Below are 19688 nucleotides of genomic sequence, written 5' to 3' on the forward strand. Positions count from 1 at the left end.
TGCCTTCTTTGGGCTATCACATACTATTCCCTGCACTCATAAACTTCCTTTCTCCCTTCTTTGCTTGCTTAACTCTTCATCCTTTAGGTCTTGCTTCAAATGTTACTAGGTCAGAAGGCCCTCCTATCCTAACACTGTAATGCACTAATTTAATCTTCCCAAACTATGACTTCCTGGAGCATCTAGCACAGTACCTGACACAATATCTTAATAAATTTGTTAAATGAATGAGATGGTGTAGAAAATGGGTCAGAGAAGGTGGTACTAGCGGCAAAGAGGTCATATGGGCAGTTGTACCAGTAATCCATGTGAAAAGGCTTCCAGCAACAATGTGTATGGAGAGAAGTAGGTGGAATCTAGAGCTGCTATTCATCTGTTCCAGCTCTAGATGACTTTTGACTGCTAAAAAGAAAATGTTTCCTCAAAAGGCAGTTCTGCCAACACTGAGGACATTTAAAAGTGTGCCTGATAGGCTTGAGAGCTTTTACCCAAAGTGGAGTTGCAAAGACAAAAGGGCAGCAGCACTTTTGAGAATAAGTGAGCAACCTTCCCCATGTAACTGCTTTGAAGGGAGGGCTTCTCAAGCAAGAATATGAATTCTGTAACATTTGTCTTTAAAACGTTACTTAAAAGTATCATTACTTACTCATCCAATTAAGCTCTCTCCTGCTCCTTGGTCATAAAGATGAGCTACTTTCTGCTAGTTTCCTTGTAGCCACTTCTCTACCACTGCAGGGATGGTAATGAAGCACTGGAAACCTGTTCAGGTCAAAATTCTTCTGTTGTGAGGTGGGAGCTCTCTACTTCACAGTTCTTCTAGTCCCAATGCCACCCCGAGAGCTCCCACTGCCCAAGATGGTGACCGCAGTTCAGACAACTCCAGTGCCTACCTTTAAGTGATGTGAAAAGCAAGGCAGTTCATTGGGAGAATTTCCTTTGCAAAATAAGTTTCACTTTCTTCCCCATCTCTAACAGATTCTGGCCAAAGAACAGAGTTCCCTCTTCCTGGAAAGCCCTTCCCACTCATCTCCTGGCTAATTCTAACCAATCTGTCAATACTTGCTCTTCCTCTCACTGTCAGTCTCTCCACCCTGCTCCCATAGCATCTTGTACACAGCATTACCATTCACATAACAAATGTTTATTGAGCACTTACTAGGTACTGGATGCTTAAGTCTTCTAGGTGCTGGAGACACAGTTTAAAAAAAAAAAAAAAACCGACCAATTTTCCTGCCCCCATAAGGGCTCACATTCTAATATTCACCACATTGTATCAAAACTGTGCCTATCTCCTGTCACAAGCATGGGCCACATCTTATCTTTGCAGCTCCAGTGAACAGGACAGAGACTGGCATAGAATGCAGGTGCCAAGTATAACTGAATTCAACTGAATGGCCCATCACAAGAATGTCAGCTCAGGATTCCAGCTGCTCATCCTTCCTATCTCTTTATAATTCCATTCCGTCTGGTTACTTGATCACAGTTCTTCACTGTGTCCCCTGAATCCTGTTTACCTAGCTACAGAGTTATAAATATCTGTACTATAGGTCCCCTGTATAGCTCACCGTCCCTCTTGTTCCCCAAACACTGAAATGGCACTTACCAGGTTCTATTCTGTCAGAGAATTCAACTGTTACCTCTGCTGCTGCAGTAGCCTACTGCCAGTTAGTTGTAGGTCATCTTGTCCATTGGCCAGGAGAAAGTAGAAATAGGAGAACATAGAAATTGCCTCATGACAGGAACACCAGGGAAGTCTCTTTACCTCTTGAACATTATACTCAGTGGAATCTTTTTATGTTGGGTTATTTCCTTTCAAAACTAACATTTTGTCAAGGCATGTTACTGTTTACAAGTTACCTTCATATCCATTCTCTTATTTGACCCTTTCAACAATGCTATGAAGTAGATAAGTATTATTATCCCCATTTTATAGATGAAGAGACTGGGGATCTGAAAGGGACGGTGAACTTCTCAAGGCCTCAGCTGTTTAAAAAATGACCCCAGATTCAAACAAAGATTTTTGACCGAACTATTCACGCTTCATTGTGACTATTTGGTACCTTAGTTTTCTGTCAAATGGTCTCCCATCCAAACACATCCCAAGTTAGGAACCCTTTCCCTACAGGCTTCAGAACTAACCAGAAACTACTACTAGTGGAAACATCCTTGGAATATGTCACGGTATAAGGCCCTGGGACTTTGCCTTCTTCGTTCAATCAGCTTGAACCTAAGAAGGGACTGCTACAACTCCTTGCAAATCTGAGCAACTAGACATAGCAAGGGCTTGGCTCTGGTCCACGCTGGCCTTGCAGCTAGGAGAGTGAGTCCTAGCTGAAGCTAAATCATGAGGAGATGGGACTATCATTACAACCATTTAAAAACAACACACATACAAAACAAAAAACTTTATTTACAGTTGAAAAACGTGTGTGATACTTCCAAGGTCTCTTGATCAAACAGGGCAACAGCAGGCAAGGAAGCAAACAGGGGCCAATCCAGATCTTACTCAAGAGCATCACCCAGAGCAAGGGAAGGCCTACAATGGCAGAGACATGAAGGTCTGTGAGGGATGGAAGAGATATGCAGCTAAGAAGAACTGGAAGGAGACATTCCATGAGAGACAAAGTTCTCACCTCCTCTACACTCCTAATCCTCTTTAACCAAAAAAGTAAAACCAATCTGATTCTTGCCATAGGCTAGACCTTTGGTTCTCCAGAGTGAAACTGAAAAGTATATTATACAAGAACCAAAAAGATAGAAACTAACATTTATGGCCAAGCATACTATCTCATTATTTACCCATTACAACTCCATGCAATATACATTATAAAATTAAGCAAAGAGAAAACTAGGGTACCAAGGGGTTTAATGGCTTGACAGTGATGGGGCTTCCTGGTGTACTGGCTGCAAAGCCTGTGTTTTATTTTGCTTTGTTTTTTGCCAGACCTTGTGGCACTCTGTGGAGCTCTAGAACAAAGAGCAATCCTTCTTCCTTGCAGGTTGTGGTTCCTGGGTTATAGAGAAAGGAAATTCCACACCCTCTGTTTATGTCCTTGGAGTTAGCTGCACTTAAAGAACATGGTGAGTACACTCAGATACTACTGTCTCTCTACCTACAAACATGCCCACACCCCTCCTCCTCCAGAGGACAGGGAGTCTTGGTTTTATACTGCGGGCTCAAACAGAAGTTTAACTTTGGGCCCTAAAAAAGAATGTACAAAAATGTATAAAAATACTTTATAAGTTGCATGGTGCTCCAGTACTTAAGCTCTGTCATAGACAGGGCACTGTATTAGTCAGCATGGTCCTTGCCTCAAGGAGTTCTCAGTCTAGAGAAAACCAGACCAACACTTTTGTGATCCTTTGTGTTAAATGTTATTAATAGCAACATGAACCAAGTACTAGGAGCACCCAGGAGGAGACCACTGACTCTGCCTAGGCCAGGAAGGAGGAGATGGAGGAACTGGGGAATGATTCAAACTGATGTTGGCCACATGCTCCTGAGAAGAGTTGGGAGGGACTAGTTAAAACTGTACATATACTGTTTTAACATATACTGTATTTGTTATAAGAAACATGCTCAATGTAGAAAATTCAAGCATATACAGGACAATATAAACTGAAAAGAAAGTCTCTTTGCTATCTACTCTGCAAAAATAACTATTAATACTCAGCTATATATCACTACAGAAATTTCTGAAAGTTACTCAAAATAAGTAGTAGTATGTTTATATAATATACTACATCTTGACTTTGTCACTTGATTTACCTTAGAAATCTTGCCAACACATACAGATTTACCTCTTTCTTTTTAAAGCTATACAGTATTCCATTGATGAGATGTACCTCAACGTGTGAAAGACCTAGTTATGACACAGAGAGTTTTGCCTTTGTACAGCCATATGCTACATAGCAATGTTTTGGTCAACAAAGGACAGCATATACAACAGTGGTCCCATAAGATTATAATGAAGCTGAAAAATTCCTATCGCCTCGTGACGTTGTAGCCATTGTAACATCGTAGTGTAAAACTCATGTGTCTGTAATGATGCTGGTATAAACAAACATACCACACTAACAGTCACAGAAAAGAAAAGCAACACAATTATGTACACTGATGATAATAAATGACTTACTGGTTTATATATTTCCTATACTATACTTTCTATCAGTATTTTAGAATATACTCTTTCTACTCAGAAAAGTTTGCTATAAAACAGTATGCCGTTACACCAGCAGCATCTCGTGCTTACCCCAGCTCCTGATTGCATCAGTTGCTCTTGTGCTTGATTTAATCTTGTGTTTCTATAAATTTAGTGTAGCCTAACTATTCAGTTTATAAAGTCTATAGTAGTGTAAGTACTCACTACTCACTGACTCACCCAGAGCAACTTCCAGTCCTGCAAGCTCTATTCATGATAAATGCCCTATACAAATGTACCATTTGTAAATCTTTTATACTATATTTTTCTGTACCTTTTCTATGTTTAGATATGTTTAGATACACAAATACTTATCATTGTTACAATTGCCTACAGTATTCAGTACAGTAATACGCTGTACAGGTTTGTAGCCTAGGACAATAGGTTATACCATATAGCCTAGGTGTGTAATAGGCTATACCAGCTAGATTTGTGTAAGTATACTCTATGATGTTAGTTTGCACAACAAAATCGCCTAATGACGCATTTCTTAGAATGTATCCCTGTTGTTAAGCGCCTGTGACTGCACTGGATTGTACTGGAATGGAGCCAGACATTCTCCTCTCCCCTCCCTTTTTAGCTGGCAGGGCTTCTGACTTTCAGGGCAGGGAACAAACAGTGTCACACACCCAGCAGGCATGCAAATATTTGCTGCCAAATCTCTAGTGCTCTTGAGACCCATATTTTCACGTGAAACCTCTTTCCTCTTGCCTGGACTGCTGTAGTGGACACCTCATGGGCTTCCACCCCATCCTCCACATTGCTGCCAGAATCAACTTCTAAACAAGAAAATTCAAGCACTATGTTCTCCTGCTCAAAATCCTTCAGTGGCTCCTACCAGCTTGGTTCTTTTTCGAGGGTCAGGCCCCCTTTTGAGAATTTCAGGAGCACACTGGACTCTCACCCCATGAAGAAAAAAAGAATGTACATACTGCCTATAGCCCTTCCCCACCCTCAGGAACACATATGAACTCCTCAGCCTGCACTGGTTCTCACAACTGGCCCTGGCCTCTGCCAGCCTCACCTCTTACTGTTTGCTTTTCATACCTTCCTGCTTTGGCTATATTGAATTATTTGCAGTTTCCTTTACACTTCCTGCTGTTTCCTGCTTTTGTGCTTTGCTCATGCTGTTCCCTTTCCTTGGAATGCCCTCCCCAGTTTTAGCCACCTGACAAGTTCTATTCTTTCATGTTCAGTTGAAGCATCATCTTTTCTGCAGTCTTCCCAAACCAAACCAGGCAGACACAGGCATTCGCACTTTCCTTATTTTGTCCTAAAATGTCTAGTCCAGTGCTTTATTGTACTGTAATTGTCAGTTTCCCAAGAAACTGTGAGTTCCTTGAAGGCAAGAACGGGGCTTTTCAAATATGTAGCCTCATATAGAGCATGGAATAATACAGAGCATATTATTTTTCAATTATAGTTGACATACATTATTATATTAGTTTCAGGAGTACAGCTTAGTGATTAGACATTTATATACCTTAGGAAGTGATCACCTAGCATGGGACCTATCTTAATTACTGCTGAGTTGTGGGATGAAGGAGCAGCCCATGTGCCACAGACATGTCTTTCATAATTTTCCTCCATAGGAATGTATCACATCTACATCTGCAGGTAATCTCAGAATGGGGGATAGTGTTTCCTAAACTTCAGTCATTCCAACAGTACTTTCACAACTGTTACCATATCCAAAGGTACAATTAACTTTTAATGTAATCACTATTTGAACTTCAAGAATGGCTCATTATAAGCTATAATAACTGCAAAATTATGTTGTGCTCATTATAAAATTTTTTCAAAAGATTCAAATATTAAAATAAAAGATATCCATCCCAGCAATACTGAAAGCAGTGTAAGCCACATTTCTCTGATAAGAAGCATCTGAGATGCTTGTTACAAACATAGCATCCTGGGTCCTACCTCTAACTCAATCAGACTCTTAAGGGGGAGGGATCTGGGAATTAGTAGGTTTCACAAATGCTCCAAAATGATTCTTTTCTTTAGGGAAGTTTGGGAAACAATGAACTAAACTACTGCTTGCCACAAATACCAGGTTTGGGGATCACAGGGAGGTGAGCATCAATTCAGACTAGCAGGGCTGCCAGAGCTCACAGTCACTTCCTTTTCCAAGAGACTCTCAGGCTTTCAAAACAGGTTCCACCAGCCCCTCTCAGGTTGTAAGTAAAAAGAGCCCAGTTCAGACTATGGCAGATTCCTGAGGGCCAGGGTTCACTAACGTATACCTAACCAAATTTATCATAAAAAGCTTTCATAGGACCCACTGAGATAAAACCAAGGTTTCTACATGTAGAGTTATACAGAAAACTTTGTTTTTACTAAAACCAAAGTCAGGACCTAAGGCAAAACATAAAAGAGTTCTGGAAGGAAGTGCTTCATAGGGAGGTACAGTTGATCAAGTGATCTAACCTACCTTCTGCCTCTTTCCTATCTTTTTATATTTCCAGTGCCTGGGCACAACGCCTCAAATGCATGATTAGGTGATATCTTGATTTGAATGCACTAGATTCCTGCTGGACCAGTGCCACCAAGAGATTATCTCCTGAGTCTTTTCTGGTTGGAATATGGTGGGTTCTCAATTAACAGACAGACTTTGTTATTCCCACGTAACCTTGCCACTCAAAGTCAGCATCAGCATTACCTGAGAGCTGGTTATAAATGCAAAATCTCAGGCTCCATCCAGAGCCACTGAATCAGAACCAACATTTTAACAAGCTTTCCTGGTAATTCATATGTGCATTAAAGTTTGAGAAATACTGCCCAGTAGGGTTTGAAAACATCATTTATACTGGCCGTCAACCATTATTCTGCCCCAAGCAACCTGAGAGATCTGAAACACTCCTATAGGAAGAAGTTAGAGATGCCTGTAACTTTATAGCTGGGGAGAAGAATGATGAAATGATATCCTGCTCTCTGGGGGAATTCATCTCTTTTCCTTACTTTCTCCCAAATCACATTACTCAGAAACCCAAAGTGGGGCACCCATCTATGGAACACCTTTAGGTTAGACTAACATCTAGATTCCCTGACACCTTAAAAATCTATGATAGGGATTCTGGGTAAAATTAAATGAGATAATTCAAGTAAAATTCTTAGCTCAATATCTGAACATGAGAAATATTCAATAAATGGTAACTGCTTTATTATGTTATTCCTAAGTATTAGCTATGAAAGATTCAATTCTGAGCAGATCAGGATTAGGAGACTGAATTGGTGATAACCACATGTGGCTCTTTAAATTTAATTAAAATTAAAAATTCAGTCCCTCAGTCACATCGGCCACATTTCAAGTGCTCAATTGTCAGGTGTGGCTGGAAGCTACCATAACAGCACAGATATAAAACATTTTCATTATCACAGAAACGAGTATCTATTGAACAATTTTGGTCTAGAGAGCCTCTGAAATATCAAATGGCCCCCATGGAATTTGTTCTGCTTGGGCTACAGGTTGAGAAGAAGGGCTTTCATAGCAGCAAAGATTTATGTAATCTTTGCTAACAGTAGGTGAGGAGGGGAGAGTTGATGATCGCCACCCTCAGAAATGAAACTCCCTCCTAATAAGGATTTCCAGTAACTTTATGTAAGGGGCTCAGAAAAACATAGAAAAGAGGCCCCAGACATAAAGACTTTCTAGTCTTTATTCTTTCTGTTATCTCCTATCCTCTGGTAGTGATCAGTGGTCAGCCTTCAGAAGGAGAAGGATCTCTGAGCTCGACTTTAGTTACAGCAAATAAATGAGGGGGAGAGGGAGTAATGGCCAGCAGTTACTGAAGGGGGAATGCAGGTTGAGCCCTAGAGTCCCCCAGTAATGACAGAAAGGAAAGCTCAGGGGGTCAGCTGGGCCTGAGAAGGGACCAACTTGCTGGACAAGAGAGAGGTCCATGTGGAGCTTGCAGAACACACTTGTGCATTCCTGCCTCAGCATTTGCTCGCACCAGTTCCCTGCCTAAAATGCCTGACATTCTCTCTCTCTATTAACTCATGTGATAAATTTTTACTGAATGCCTATAAGTGCCAGATGCTGTGAACACAAAGTAAGTCACAGCTAGAGGTATATATATACAGTCATTAAAATGGTCTGGTCTTTGACTAGATCTCCATTTGGAGAAAAGGGCAGAATTCAAAAAAATAAATTCTAGATAATTTTGTAAGCATACAAATAAAACTAAAGAAATACTAGGAAAAAAAAAAGACATTAGGATCTGAGGTAGTAAGGACCTTCTTAAACAAAACACAAAAGCCATAAGGGAAAGACTTATCATTTTGACCTCATCAAAATTTAAAACTTCTATTTAACAAAGAATATAACCAAAGTCAAGATAAGCAATACACTGTTAATTTTTTCTTAAAATATATTCTTGAGAAAGTAGTCACAACATATAAAAAAAAGAACTAAGACTCAGGATGTATAACTATTCAAATCATTAAGAAAAAGGTAAAATAAACTATATGCTACAAATATGGAATATGTCAGTTTCTTTTTCTTTTTTTTAAAATATGAAGTAATTTTACTTGAATGGAGGAGGAAAAGTCTTTGCCGACATAATGCCGAATGGAAAAACAATGATGAACAATATAGTTTGATGCCGCTTAGGAAAAACAAAACCTCCCAAAATTAGATAGGCAAAGAAAAGACCCTGATAGATATATATCAAACTGATAAAGAAGTTCCCTCTGGGAAGGCTAGTGAGATTGGGGCTGGGGTGTTGTCAATGGGAGGACTTTCACTTGAACTGTTTCGTGTGAAAATTTTTATGAGATTGTTACTTTCATGATTAAACATAACCAACCAAATAGAATATATGAAACTTGATTGGATCACTTTTAATGAAATTTATTAGGGCGATGTTTGTTTCAAGTGTTGGATGGATCGCTCTTTTTTACAGCTATAAAAGTTACTTTGTGGACAACTGGGGAGTCTGAACATGCATATTAGATATTATTGTGGTTATGTAGGATGTTCTTGTTTTTAGAAGTTGCTTGCTGAAGTATTTATGGGTAAAGTGTCAAGAAGTCTTCAACTTTAAAATGGAAAAGAAATAAAGGAAGGGAAAGAAGGGAAAGTAAAGAAGGAAAGCAGGAAGGTAGGAAGGAAAGTAGGAGACGGGAGAAGAGGGAATGGGAATTTGAGGGGATGGAAGAGGGAAAGGAAAAAATGATAAAACAAGAATGTTAATTATTAGTGAATCTAGGTGAAAGGTATTCAATGCACTTCCTGCAGGTTTCAAAATAAGAAAGAAAGGAAGAGGAGAGGTGGGAGAGAAAGAAAGAGAAGGAAAGGGAGGGAAGGAAAGGGGAGAGAGAGATAGAAAAGAAAAGGAAGGAATGAAGGAAGAAAAGAAGAAAAGGAAGGATGGAAAGGAAAGAAGACACCACCATTCTAGCTGGAAGTGACTGGTTTCCCCCTTGAATTCTTATGACACTTGGCAATGTCACTCATATTACTAGTGATCACCTCTGAGAATGTGTCTTATTCCCCATAAGCTCCTGAAAGGCAGAGGCATCATTTGATTCTTTGCCCTACTCTGCATGCCCAGCACAATGTCCGAGACAGAGCAGCAGTGGCAAGGATGGGTATGAGGTGAGGCTGAGAAATGTGTCATGTTCACCTATGAGGCTGGCAAATACAAAGTCAGGGCCTGGAATTGCATCATCAGTTCTGATGAGAAGCATAAAAGATGTGTCTCCTGGCTGCCCAGGATGGTCCCAGCAGGGAGTCTCCCCAGAGCTGGAGCCAGGTCTTTCTAGTAGGACTACTGAATGAAACTCTAGTCTGAGAAAGCTGTAAGAAACTGCCTGATGGTTTTCAAGTTGACACTTTGTAAACTACAAAGTGGTAGAAAAGTAAAATGCCCTAACAACCCTTTCTCTTTGATCCTTACAATGATCCTAGGAGATAGGTATCATCTCCATTTGACAGATGAAGAAACAGACTCAGAGAAGGGAAGTGCCTTCTGCAAGGTCACACGGAGAGGAAATGAGCTCAACCTCATGTCTTCAAGTCTAAGGTTCTCTCCACTAGATCATGCTACCTTCTCTGGGGCGACTCCTAACCAGGAAGAGAAAGATACACTTACCTGATTCAGTCTTGTTTGGGTCTACATCTCCCCACATTGTGAGATTACCACAGGCAGCTTGGGCTTATTGTTGGGGCCTGTAGGAACATTCTAGGAAGAAAGCACAGGAAAGATTCACCCACTCAGACACATAGACACACACACCAAACATTTACTGACGTCTGCCAACCCCTGTGCTACGGGGCCGTAGGAGAGAGGTAAAGCATATAATACAGATAAAAAATAGTGTACATTTAGAAAATATCAAACCTATGCTATGTAACAATATGTTGTAAGAAAGTATATACAGGGCAGAGGAAGCAACTAAACTTTGCTTAAAGAGGTCAGGGAAAGATTCACAGAACAGGGGATTATTTGAGCTGGGCCTAGAAGAATGAATGGGATCTCACCAAGAGGAAAAGAAAGGAAAAGAGCATTCCAGGTAGAGAAAACAACATGAACAAAGGCTTAGGAGCAAGAAGCGGCAAGAGGCAGGGACATGTATGGCACATTTAGAGAAAAGCCAGTAGCCTGATGTGACTGGAACATGGAGGAGACAGTGACAGAAGGAGCCATGGAGAAGTAGGCAGGATCTTGAATGCAATGCTGAGTAGGATTTTATCAAGTAGGTGAAGGGGCCACCAAAGGCCAAAGCTCAGTGTGTGCTACAGACAGGCTAACTACAGGCCAGGAAAACTTGGGAGGCCTGTGGTCTCACCTTCATTTTCTTTAGGAAGGCCATTTAATAAAGGTCTAATAAACTAGAGCCTGCTAGGGTTAGAGTTAGGGTTCTCTGTTGACACTAGTCAGGTAGTACCAGACCAGAATGGCTGAGAAAGAGGAAATCAAAACAGGACTTACCTCAATCTTTCTCATCACTAGAAGTCCATCAATGATTTTTCCTGTAGGAAGAGTATGAGCTGAACTTTAGTATTCTTACTTGCATAGCATTTTCCAGATTCCAATGTCCATTCTCACCATTATCTCATTTGTTCCTCATACCAACTTCAAGAAATGAAGATTCGGTGGAGGTGAAATGACCTGCCCAAGGTCACAGGTAGGAAGTAGTAGTTAAGACTCAAACCTAGGTCTGACTGTCTGCGAAGCCGCATTGCACTGTGCTGCCTCTGTGTGGCATTACCTCTATACCACCATCTGGGTTTGTCCCCCAGACACATGTATTGCCCAAGTAGTTACTCATTTTATCAGCTGACCCCTTTGTCCTCCCACACATCCTCTCCACATTCCACCACTTCCACCTTCCCTACTACTATCCAGAGCAGTCAAACCAGACAAGCACTCTTGGTACGAGAGTATGGGGACTGGCTCCTTTGGAAGTCCCACTCTGAGTGAATGGGGCCTGACCATGGGACAGGAGTAGGACTCACCAAACACTACGTGCTTCCCATCCAGCCAATCACACTTAGAGCAGGTGATGAAGAACTGGCAGCCGTTTGTACTGGGACCACTGTTTGCCTGATGGAAACCAAGTATACTTGCAATGAGTTTTCCTGGCCATACTAGCTGAAGGGAAAGATTCCCAAGAGAGTCTATAGTTCTGATTCCTCCACACTTTCTTTCAGCAAACCTTACTGAGCACCTATTCCGAGCCAGGGCTTGAGCTAGGACCCAATGATACAGAGATGAACAGGACACACAATTTCTTCCCTCAAGGAACTAATCCTTGAATAAATGTACATTTCTTCTACAGGGTAAATTTTTATAATGGAAACAACTGTTTATGGGACCCAATTTGATGCATTTAGTCCAATACTAGTTCTAACTAAATTATAGTTACAAGTTAGCTACTAGATAAGAAAAGGTCAGTTGCCTAGGCCATAACCTGTTTTGTCTGAATGTACTATATCATAACAATGGCAATTTAAAAAATTTAAGAAGGTGCAAATAGCTAGTGCTATGGAGATTGCCTGGGCCAGTCAGAATAGGCCTATGGTTTGGAATGAAGGATAGGCCTCCCAGGAGTCCAATTCACTTCTCTCTGTCTGTCTGTCTGTCTCTCTCTCTTTCTTTTCTGTCTGTCTGCCTGCCTGCCTGCCTGTCTGCCTAGTCTATCTACTTTGCTGCTCAATGTCTAAACATTTATTAGCAAGCAAGCAGGAAACAGTCATATAACATGTTTTTGTAACTCTAGAGACACAGAGGGAAATGGGTGATGAAGGGAAGGGAAGGAGAAGGTGAGAGAAGCAAGGTGGGAGGGGTAAGGGAAAATGAGGAGGGGTATATAAGGGGAAGTGAAGGGGCAGTGAGCATAAAAGATAGTGAGCAAGGGTGGGGTAGATGAGGAGGTTTAGGTCACGCAGGCAGGGGCCTGTGAAAGAGTGAGATGTGTGTCAGGGGGATTATAAATGGGGAGGAGGTGCCGGGACAAAGGAGTAGAAGTGGTGAGCAAGGAGTGGTGAGTGCACAAAAGGGGGTGACCAGCCAGTATGCAATGTGAGTGAATGGATGTTGAGAGTTCTGGTGAGTGGAGCAATGAGCGAGTGAACAGTGGGTCTTGAAAGAACAACTGGTTGCATTCTGAGCAACAAGGCTAAATGCCCGGTCCCATGTCCTGGCTGAAACAAAGGGAGGGAAACACACACCAGAGTTGAATTTTGGTTCTCCAGGCTGCTAGTGGGCCCAGCCCAACAAAATCAGACTGAGGAAGAAGATGGGTATAGCAGAGTTGAGTCCTGGGCTGAGCCAAAAAAAAGCATTTGCTTCCATCCTAAGAGACAACATTGAGCCTCAAGAAGGGCCCAGAAACCAGCTGGCTATAAATCTAACCCAAAACCCTGATTGGACCTCACTTACCATGGAAAGCAGGCCTGGAGCTGAGTGTCTAAGTTTAAAATTTTCATCTGCAAATGGCCCCCGGTAAATACTGGCGACTCCTGTACCATCTCCCTGAGCAAAGAGAAGGGAAGTGTTGGCAACTTGCGAGTGCTGGGCCCCCCCAGAGGCCGGTAGAAGAGTGCTCTTACCTAAAGCCTAGCTTCTTTATTTAAAGTCCACTCTTGTTGGTCACTTTGGGAGCTGCATCTCTTTGACCCGACTCTGCAATCAAAGCCCCATCCAAGGCACCTGCAGCCCACGAACTGGCCAGGTTTTGTCACAGATTGGGTAAAATATCTAAATGTCTAAACATTTATTAGCAAGCAAGCAAGCTGGGCCTTTAGGAACCTAGGTTAAGACCCAGGTAAAGTACAGAATAGTTCAGTGATTACATACATAATCCTTGCTGTTCTAGCAGACTCTCATGCCTGCATACACATAAAATCACCCAAGTAACTACTACCCCAACTCACCCCCAAACTATGTGGGTGGGTGGGCTCTTGGAAGTCTAGTCTGTACAACATGATACCACCCTCCTGGCCAAAGTTGATTGGTCCAGAAGAGAACACCTAACTCATGCAGGGCCAACCAGAGTTCCTTCTGTGGGAATCATGGAATAGGATAGATGCTCTCTTTGAGGTTGAACTTGTATCGTGTAAACCTGGAAGCTAGAAGTGACTATCTCCTGCAAGGTGGGCTGGAGAGAGCGCTAGAGAACCAGAGAGAAAGTATGCCTTGATTCTATGTGGCTTTCCAGTTCCTAGTTTTTGTTTCTCCTTTGGGTTCTGTGAATCCTAATTTCCCAATGTCTGTTTAAACTAGCTGTATTCACATTATCTCTCTGCTCTTTCAATAAACCTGTGGAATACACATCATCTTCCTCATTTTTCTTTCAGGTGAGCAATCTTAAGTCAAGGTAATAAAACAACTTGACCAAGACCATATTTGCAGCTTCTTAAATAGAATCTGGGGATTTAAAGTAACACTGAGAGGGTGCCAAAAGACTAGTCTTTTAAAGCCAGTTAGTAAAGAAAAATAATATTGGATTTGTGGTAGAAAGGGGATTAACATGAGGGAAGAAAGGAAAATTGTCAAATTCAAACCTTTGACTAAAAATTACCAATAAAGCCGACCTCTGTATAGTGGAAAGACCTGAATTTGAGTTCGACTTATCATTTATGATCTGAGGAACTCATTCTCTATCTCTGACCTGTTTCCTCAACTATCAAGTGGGGATAAAAGCACCTACTCTTTACAGCATTGCCATGAAGATCCAGTTAGTCTCTCTGAGAAAAGACTTTGCAACTGATATAGCACTATACAAATGTGAGCTATTCTAACTGTATGTATGTATCTATGTAACATAAATTCATACGTATATACAGAAGGAAGAGAAAACAAGTTCATTTCTAATTTCCCAATAAACTTAGGGGACAGGTCAGTTACCACATCATTCTCTATAATCATACTATCTATTGCTCTCCAGAAGCCAGAGAAGGGAAAATGACAAATTTTCAGAGCAAACGACAAAAGGAACGTAAATCTTCAATAGTGGATTGCTCAAACAAATTCACTGTATATTCATAATGGACTATTAGGCAGCTGTTAGAAAAAATGTTTTGGAAGAAGATAATGATAGGAGAAAATGTAGACAATTGTTAAGTACAAAAAACCAAACATATATATGATCTTAAGTCTGTTAAAAATTATATTTGACACACATACTCATGCAAAGATAAGGCTGGCGGCTGTAAACTAAAATGCCAAGAGTTTATTTCTTGAAAGGAGAGAATCCTTGAGAGATGACTTATTTTCTTTTCTACACTTTTCTTTTGCAATCAGAAAAAAAATAAAATTTTAAAACAAACGAATATTCTTGGTCCAACTTTAGTAGGTCTCAAATCCTGCTTCTTCTGCCTCTTGCTCATTCTATTTTTTCTTCTCTAAGGGTGGCCCTGAGCAATTACTTCTCTTTGATACTCAACCTCTGGCTGACCAATTATTATCTAACCCTGGGGCTATCAGTAAGTGTGATCAGATGTACCTGGCAATGACCAGTAATAAGTTGGTTCTGTTCCTGCTAAGACAATACAACAATACAGGACCTATGAGAAGAAAGGAAAGAAGACAGAGAACAGCTTCTCAGCCCTTCATATCAGCTAACAAAAAAAGTATATGGTCACCCCAAGCCCTATTACCATCAATAGTGGCTATGGTTAGCAAACAAATGCCTATGAGGGCAGGTATCACAAATGAGGGAAACAGGTAGTGGGGACTGTGGTGAAATGGCAAGGACACATTCTGCCTGAATGGAGCAGTTACTTGATTCCAACCAACTGTCACTGCATGAGAAACACAGGCCTAGTTTTCCATTCTTTTTTTTTTAAATTTATTATTATTTATGCCTACAGTACCTGGTCTTCCTAGGTGGTCTCCCATCAAGTACTAAACAGGCCCGACTCTGCTTAGCTTCTGAGATCAGACATCGGGGTTGTTCCAGGTGGCATGGTCGTAGACCATGGACCATGTCTCCACTGGGGTGTGAACCCAGGACCTTCTGCGTGTAAAGCAGACGTGCTAACCGCTACACTATGGAACCACGTCCTAGTTTTCCATTCTTTAGAGAGGAAACAAAACTCCAGAATTTTTTGGTGAAATTTCCCAGTTTTACATCATACAGATGAAACCAAACATATCTGAAAGCCTGATCTGGCTTAAGATCACAACCTTACCTAGATAGGAAAGAGAAAGATAAAAAGCTCATAAGAGTCAAACTAAGTAAGTACACACGTGAAGAAGAAAATGTCTCCTAGATTCGAGAAAACAGCAACATGGCTACCCAAATGATACTAATAAGAAAGACCATGCACAGAAGTGGGTAAGAACAAAAGTAGATTTAAGAAAAAAATGTGGTTTATTCAGCTCCCTCTAAGGTCAGGAGAGGGGAGAAGACTTAATATGGGGGACACATACAGTCTAGTCACAAGAAAATCATGCTTAGTAATGAAGGAACTATTTCACTGGGCTCTCCCCATGAATAGAGGAAACATCCTTCCAGAATTATTTACCTCTCTTGCCCCCTAATCAACTTCCAATGAAAAACTCAGCTTTCCAGGCACTGTGATACCAGAAGTAGAAGAGAAAATGGGGCATAAGCATTTAGCTCACTGGAAAGGGACTTACTACGATTTAGTTTAAACAAATTGCATTTGATTTCTAGCTAAGTTTCATGTGGTTAATTTGGGTCTGTCATGGGTCATCTACAGGCATGCTGGAAAAGTTCAGTTTCTGGCCCTAAAAGGTTGAGATTTGGAAGTTAGTGATTCAATAAAGTGCTGATGTCTGTCATCTAGTGGTACACTGAGTAGTTGCCAGCAACTCTCAAGGACATTCTCATCCTCATCCCTCCCACCCCCACCCCTAATAAACTTGGCTATTGTTCTCAAGCCTTAAGACTTGGGTCCCTGTAGTAAAAATAGTAGCAACAACAATTACAAAAACAACAACAAAATCGTATAAGTCTTTGATAGGAAAGGAAGAGTACTTACGTTAACAAAATCTCCACCCTGAATCATGAAATCCTTTATGACCCTGAAACAGAGAACAAAGGATTCTGAGATAAGAGTCTGTAGTTCAGAAAAATATTGACTTAGTCATTATAGTTTAGATTAACATTGATTTCAAAATACCATGTTTATCACTCTAGCTTTTAATAAATCTTCAAGTCAATTTAGTCCACAAAAACATTCCTTCTCAAGATCTAAGAATTATCCTATGATTTTATTTTCCTAAAGAGATTAATCCCCCAAAGAAGTAATTCTAAAAGCCCTCAGGATGGTTTGCCATGGGCCTCACCTGTGGAAAGTGCTCCCTTTGTATCCTATTGGAACCCCATCTTTTCTATAACCAAAAAGAAAGAGACTTGGAATGATGACAGATAACCATACGCCTTTCCAATTTACCATACACGGGAGCCAAAGGCACGCTCCTAAAGATGGTCAGGACAAGGGAGATAAAGAAGGCAAATGAAGTGAGACAGACCCTCGGGGTATTACCTTCTATTACAGTCCCCAGCAATCATTCAAGGCCTGCGGGTGGTTCCCCAAAACCCTCACTGCAGCCCCAGGTCACCCCTCAGGAGCAAGCAAAGAAGTCAACCACTGACCTGAATTCTCCAGTGCAGAATTGCCTGAAAGGGAAAAGAATGAAGGACTCAGCCACCATGACATCACAGCAGTGAGTTCCTCTAATCTCCGTGGGGGACCGCACAGCCACTGGCGCCAGCAAGCCCACCAACCGGAGGCCAGACGTTCAGACTCCCAGGCATACAGACAAGATAAACTGACATGGGGAACAGTCAAAACGGGGACTATTCAGACAGAGCGATACCTAGGGGAATCAGATCACAAGGGCAGTGAGTGGACGGACAGGGATAGGCAGACGATTCCGCAGAATGGGGCCCAGCTTTCGGTTCGGTTAATCTGGCAGAGCATCTCCTTACCTAAAGTTCTCGGCCGTTTTAGGCACAACGTCTGCAAAGAGCTCGATCTTCATGCGGCCAACTTCCTGCAACCGGCAAGAGACGGTCGGAAGGCCCAGTCCAAGACCACGAAGGCCTCGCTGAGCGGGGACCTCAAAGAGCTAACCATTCCTTTTCCCATACCTTTCTCTCTCCCACCTCTGCCTCCGTAACCTATCCTTTCGTTCCGTCCAGACATTCCACAAGCGGGACGCTAGGATGCACACTACGAGGGGCAAGGGTGTTCATTCTCTTTCCCTCACCACACCCCGCAGGTCGGTAGGTTCTGGTCCGGTTTCCCTTTCTGGCTTCCCGAGCCCGCTATCCCTGGGCGGATGAATTCTGTCTGCCTGGCCCCATGCTGTTTCCCTTCGGCGCAGGGCTGGGTCTTCCTGGACCTCACCTGGCCGCCAATGCTGACATCAAAGAACACCACGGGATTGACAGGGCTTGAATTTGCCACCGCCATGGCTCCGACCCGGAAGCAGAAGTCGCTAGCGCCTAGTTCCGATGAACCTAATCCCAGCTCCGCAGGTTTAGTCTCCCGCGCAGGCGCAGGAAGAGCCTACCGAGGCCGGGGCCCGCCCCCGGAAGCCCTACTCTGCGCTCGACTTTGGGGCTTGCTGGTTTCTGCGCCCGCACTGCGAGATGCTGCGGTGACCAGGACTTTCATCGGTCCTGACCACGAGATGTCCGCCGGCTGTTAGCTCGCTTGACTGTGCTTGGGGACGGGGGTGTAGGCCGGGGTGGGTAGGGAGACGCGGGGCTGGGGACGCGGGTGCAGGTGGAGGAGGGATGGAAGAGGAGGCATGCCTCCGCCTTTATTTGCTCAAGGTCAACAGATACCCCATTCACATGGCTACACTAAGCGAAGTACAAGATTATTCTCGCTCAGGGTAGGGAGTTTGGACTGCGTAGTCTCCAGGGTCCTGATCAATCCTTGCAGCTAAGATCTGAACCATCACGCGTGCTGTTTCTTAACCCAGCGCACTAGTCTGTGAGCCCCACAAAGGCAGGAACTCTTCATCCTCGGGAGTTAGCACAGCCTGGCAAATAAGGTGTGCTTAGTAAATACTCAGCCCTTCTTTGAAGTCAGGACACTAGAATTTTAGTTTTAGCTCCAGTTCTGCCACAAGCTTCCACTTTTGTCACTACAATTATTTCTGGCAGAGTAGCTAGAGCTTTTAAAATAAATCTTATAAATCACTCCTGGCTTGCTGTATTTAGAATGAAATCCAATTTCTTACATACAAAAAAGCCTACATTACATTATCTGGCTGGCCTCATTTTGTATTACTTGCCCTCTGTTAATATATTCTGACCTTTTTGTTCCTCGAGGTCACAGATGGATACATGGTCCCCCCTTATCGGATTTTCACCTTCCTGGTTTCAGTTACTTGCTGCCAACCACAGTCCAAAAATAGTAAATGGAAAATTCCAGAAATGAGCAATTCATAAGTTTTAAATTTCATGCCCAGGATGTGAATCATCCTTTTGTTCAGCATATCCACACTGTATATGCTACCTACCCATTAGTCACTTAGTAGGTGTCTTGTTTATCATATTGACTATCAGGGTATTGCAATGCTTGTGTTCACACTATTTCACAAAGCATATGTCATTCACCCTACTTCATCTCATCATGTAGGCATTGCGTCATCTCATATCACAAGAAGGGTGAATACAGTACAAGATATTTTGAGCTAGACCACGTTCACATAACTTATTACAGTATATTGTTAAAATTGTTCTATTTTATTACTATTGTTAATTTCTTACTGTGCCTAGTTTATCAATTATTTATCATAGGTATGTATGTATATATAGGATTCAGTACAATCCATGGTTTCAGCCATCCACTAGGGGTCTTGGAACGTAACCTCCTCAGGTTAAGGAGGACTACTGTACTCTCTGTAGGGTCTTGGTACAGTTAATTGTCTTTAATACTCTTCTAGATCTTAATGAGGGGGAGGTGTTCTTTTTATTTCAGGTCTCAGCTCAGATGTCACTCAGATAGGAATATTGCACCCAATATAAAGTAGCCATCAGTCACAC

General features: G+C 42.0%; 1 protein-coding gene across 3 annotated transcripts; it reads right to left on the minus strand.

Annotated features, from left to right (window-relative positions):
- Nucleotides 1–2390: 2390 nt before the first annotated feature.
- Nucleotides 2391–18198, minus strand: PPIH (peptidylprolyl isomerase H). 3 transcript variants are annotated; one of them, XM_011377926.2, is made up of 10 exons: nucleotides 18037–18198; nucleotides 17616–17680; nucleotides 17280–17303; nucleotides 16970–17014; nucleotides 16663–16705; nucleotides 13094–13186; nucleotides 11668–11755; nucleotides 11141–11181; nucleotides 10301–10390; nucleotides 2391–2536 (listed from the first exon to the last, which is right to left on the minus strand). In XM_011377926.2, exons 1-9 carry the CDS (start codon nucleotides 18100–18102, stop codon nucleotides 10322–10324), a joined length of 534 nt encoding a protein of 177 aa, XP_011376228.1. In that variant the 5' UTR covers nucleotides 18103–18198; the 3' UTR covers nucleotides 2391–2536; nucleotides 10301–10321. The 3 variants fall into 3 exon arrangements, with proteins under 3 accessions (XP_011376228.1, XP_011376227.1, XP_023377759.1); XM_011377925.2 differs by having other exon boundaries at nucleotides 2391–2560; XM_023521991.1 differs by lacking the exon at nucleotides 13094–13186 and having other exon boundaries at nucleotides 2391–2560.
- Nucleotides 18199–19688: the final 1490 nt, after the last annotated feature.

Source organism: Pteropus vampyrus, unplaced genomic scaffold (assembly GCF_000151845.1).
Source record: "Pteropus vampyrus isolate Shadow unplaced genomic scaffold, Pvam_2.0 Scaffold326, whole genome shotgun sequence".
NCBI lineage: Eukaryota > Metazoa > Chordata > Mammalia > Chiroptera > Pteropodidae > Pteropus > Pteropus vampyrus.

Coding starts and splice junctions, on each gene's coding strand:
- PPIH (XM_011377926.2), bottom strand. CDS start 18,102: ATGGCGGTGGCAAATTCAAGCCCTGTCAATCCCGTGGTGTTCTTTGAT. Junction 17,304..17,615: donor AAAACGGCCGAGAACTTTAG/GTAAGGAGATGC, acceptor TTTCCCTTTCAG/GCAATTCTGCACTGGAGAAT. Junction 13,187..16,662: donor AGGGTGGAGATTTTGTTAAC/GTAAGTACTCTT, acceptor CTCTTTGCTCAG/GGAGATGGTACAGGAGTCGC.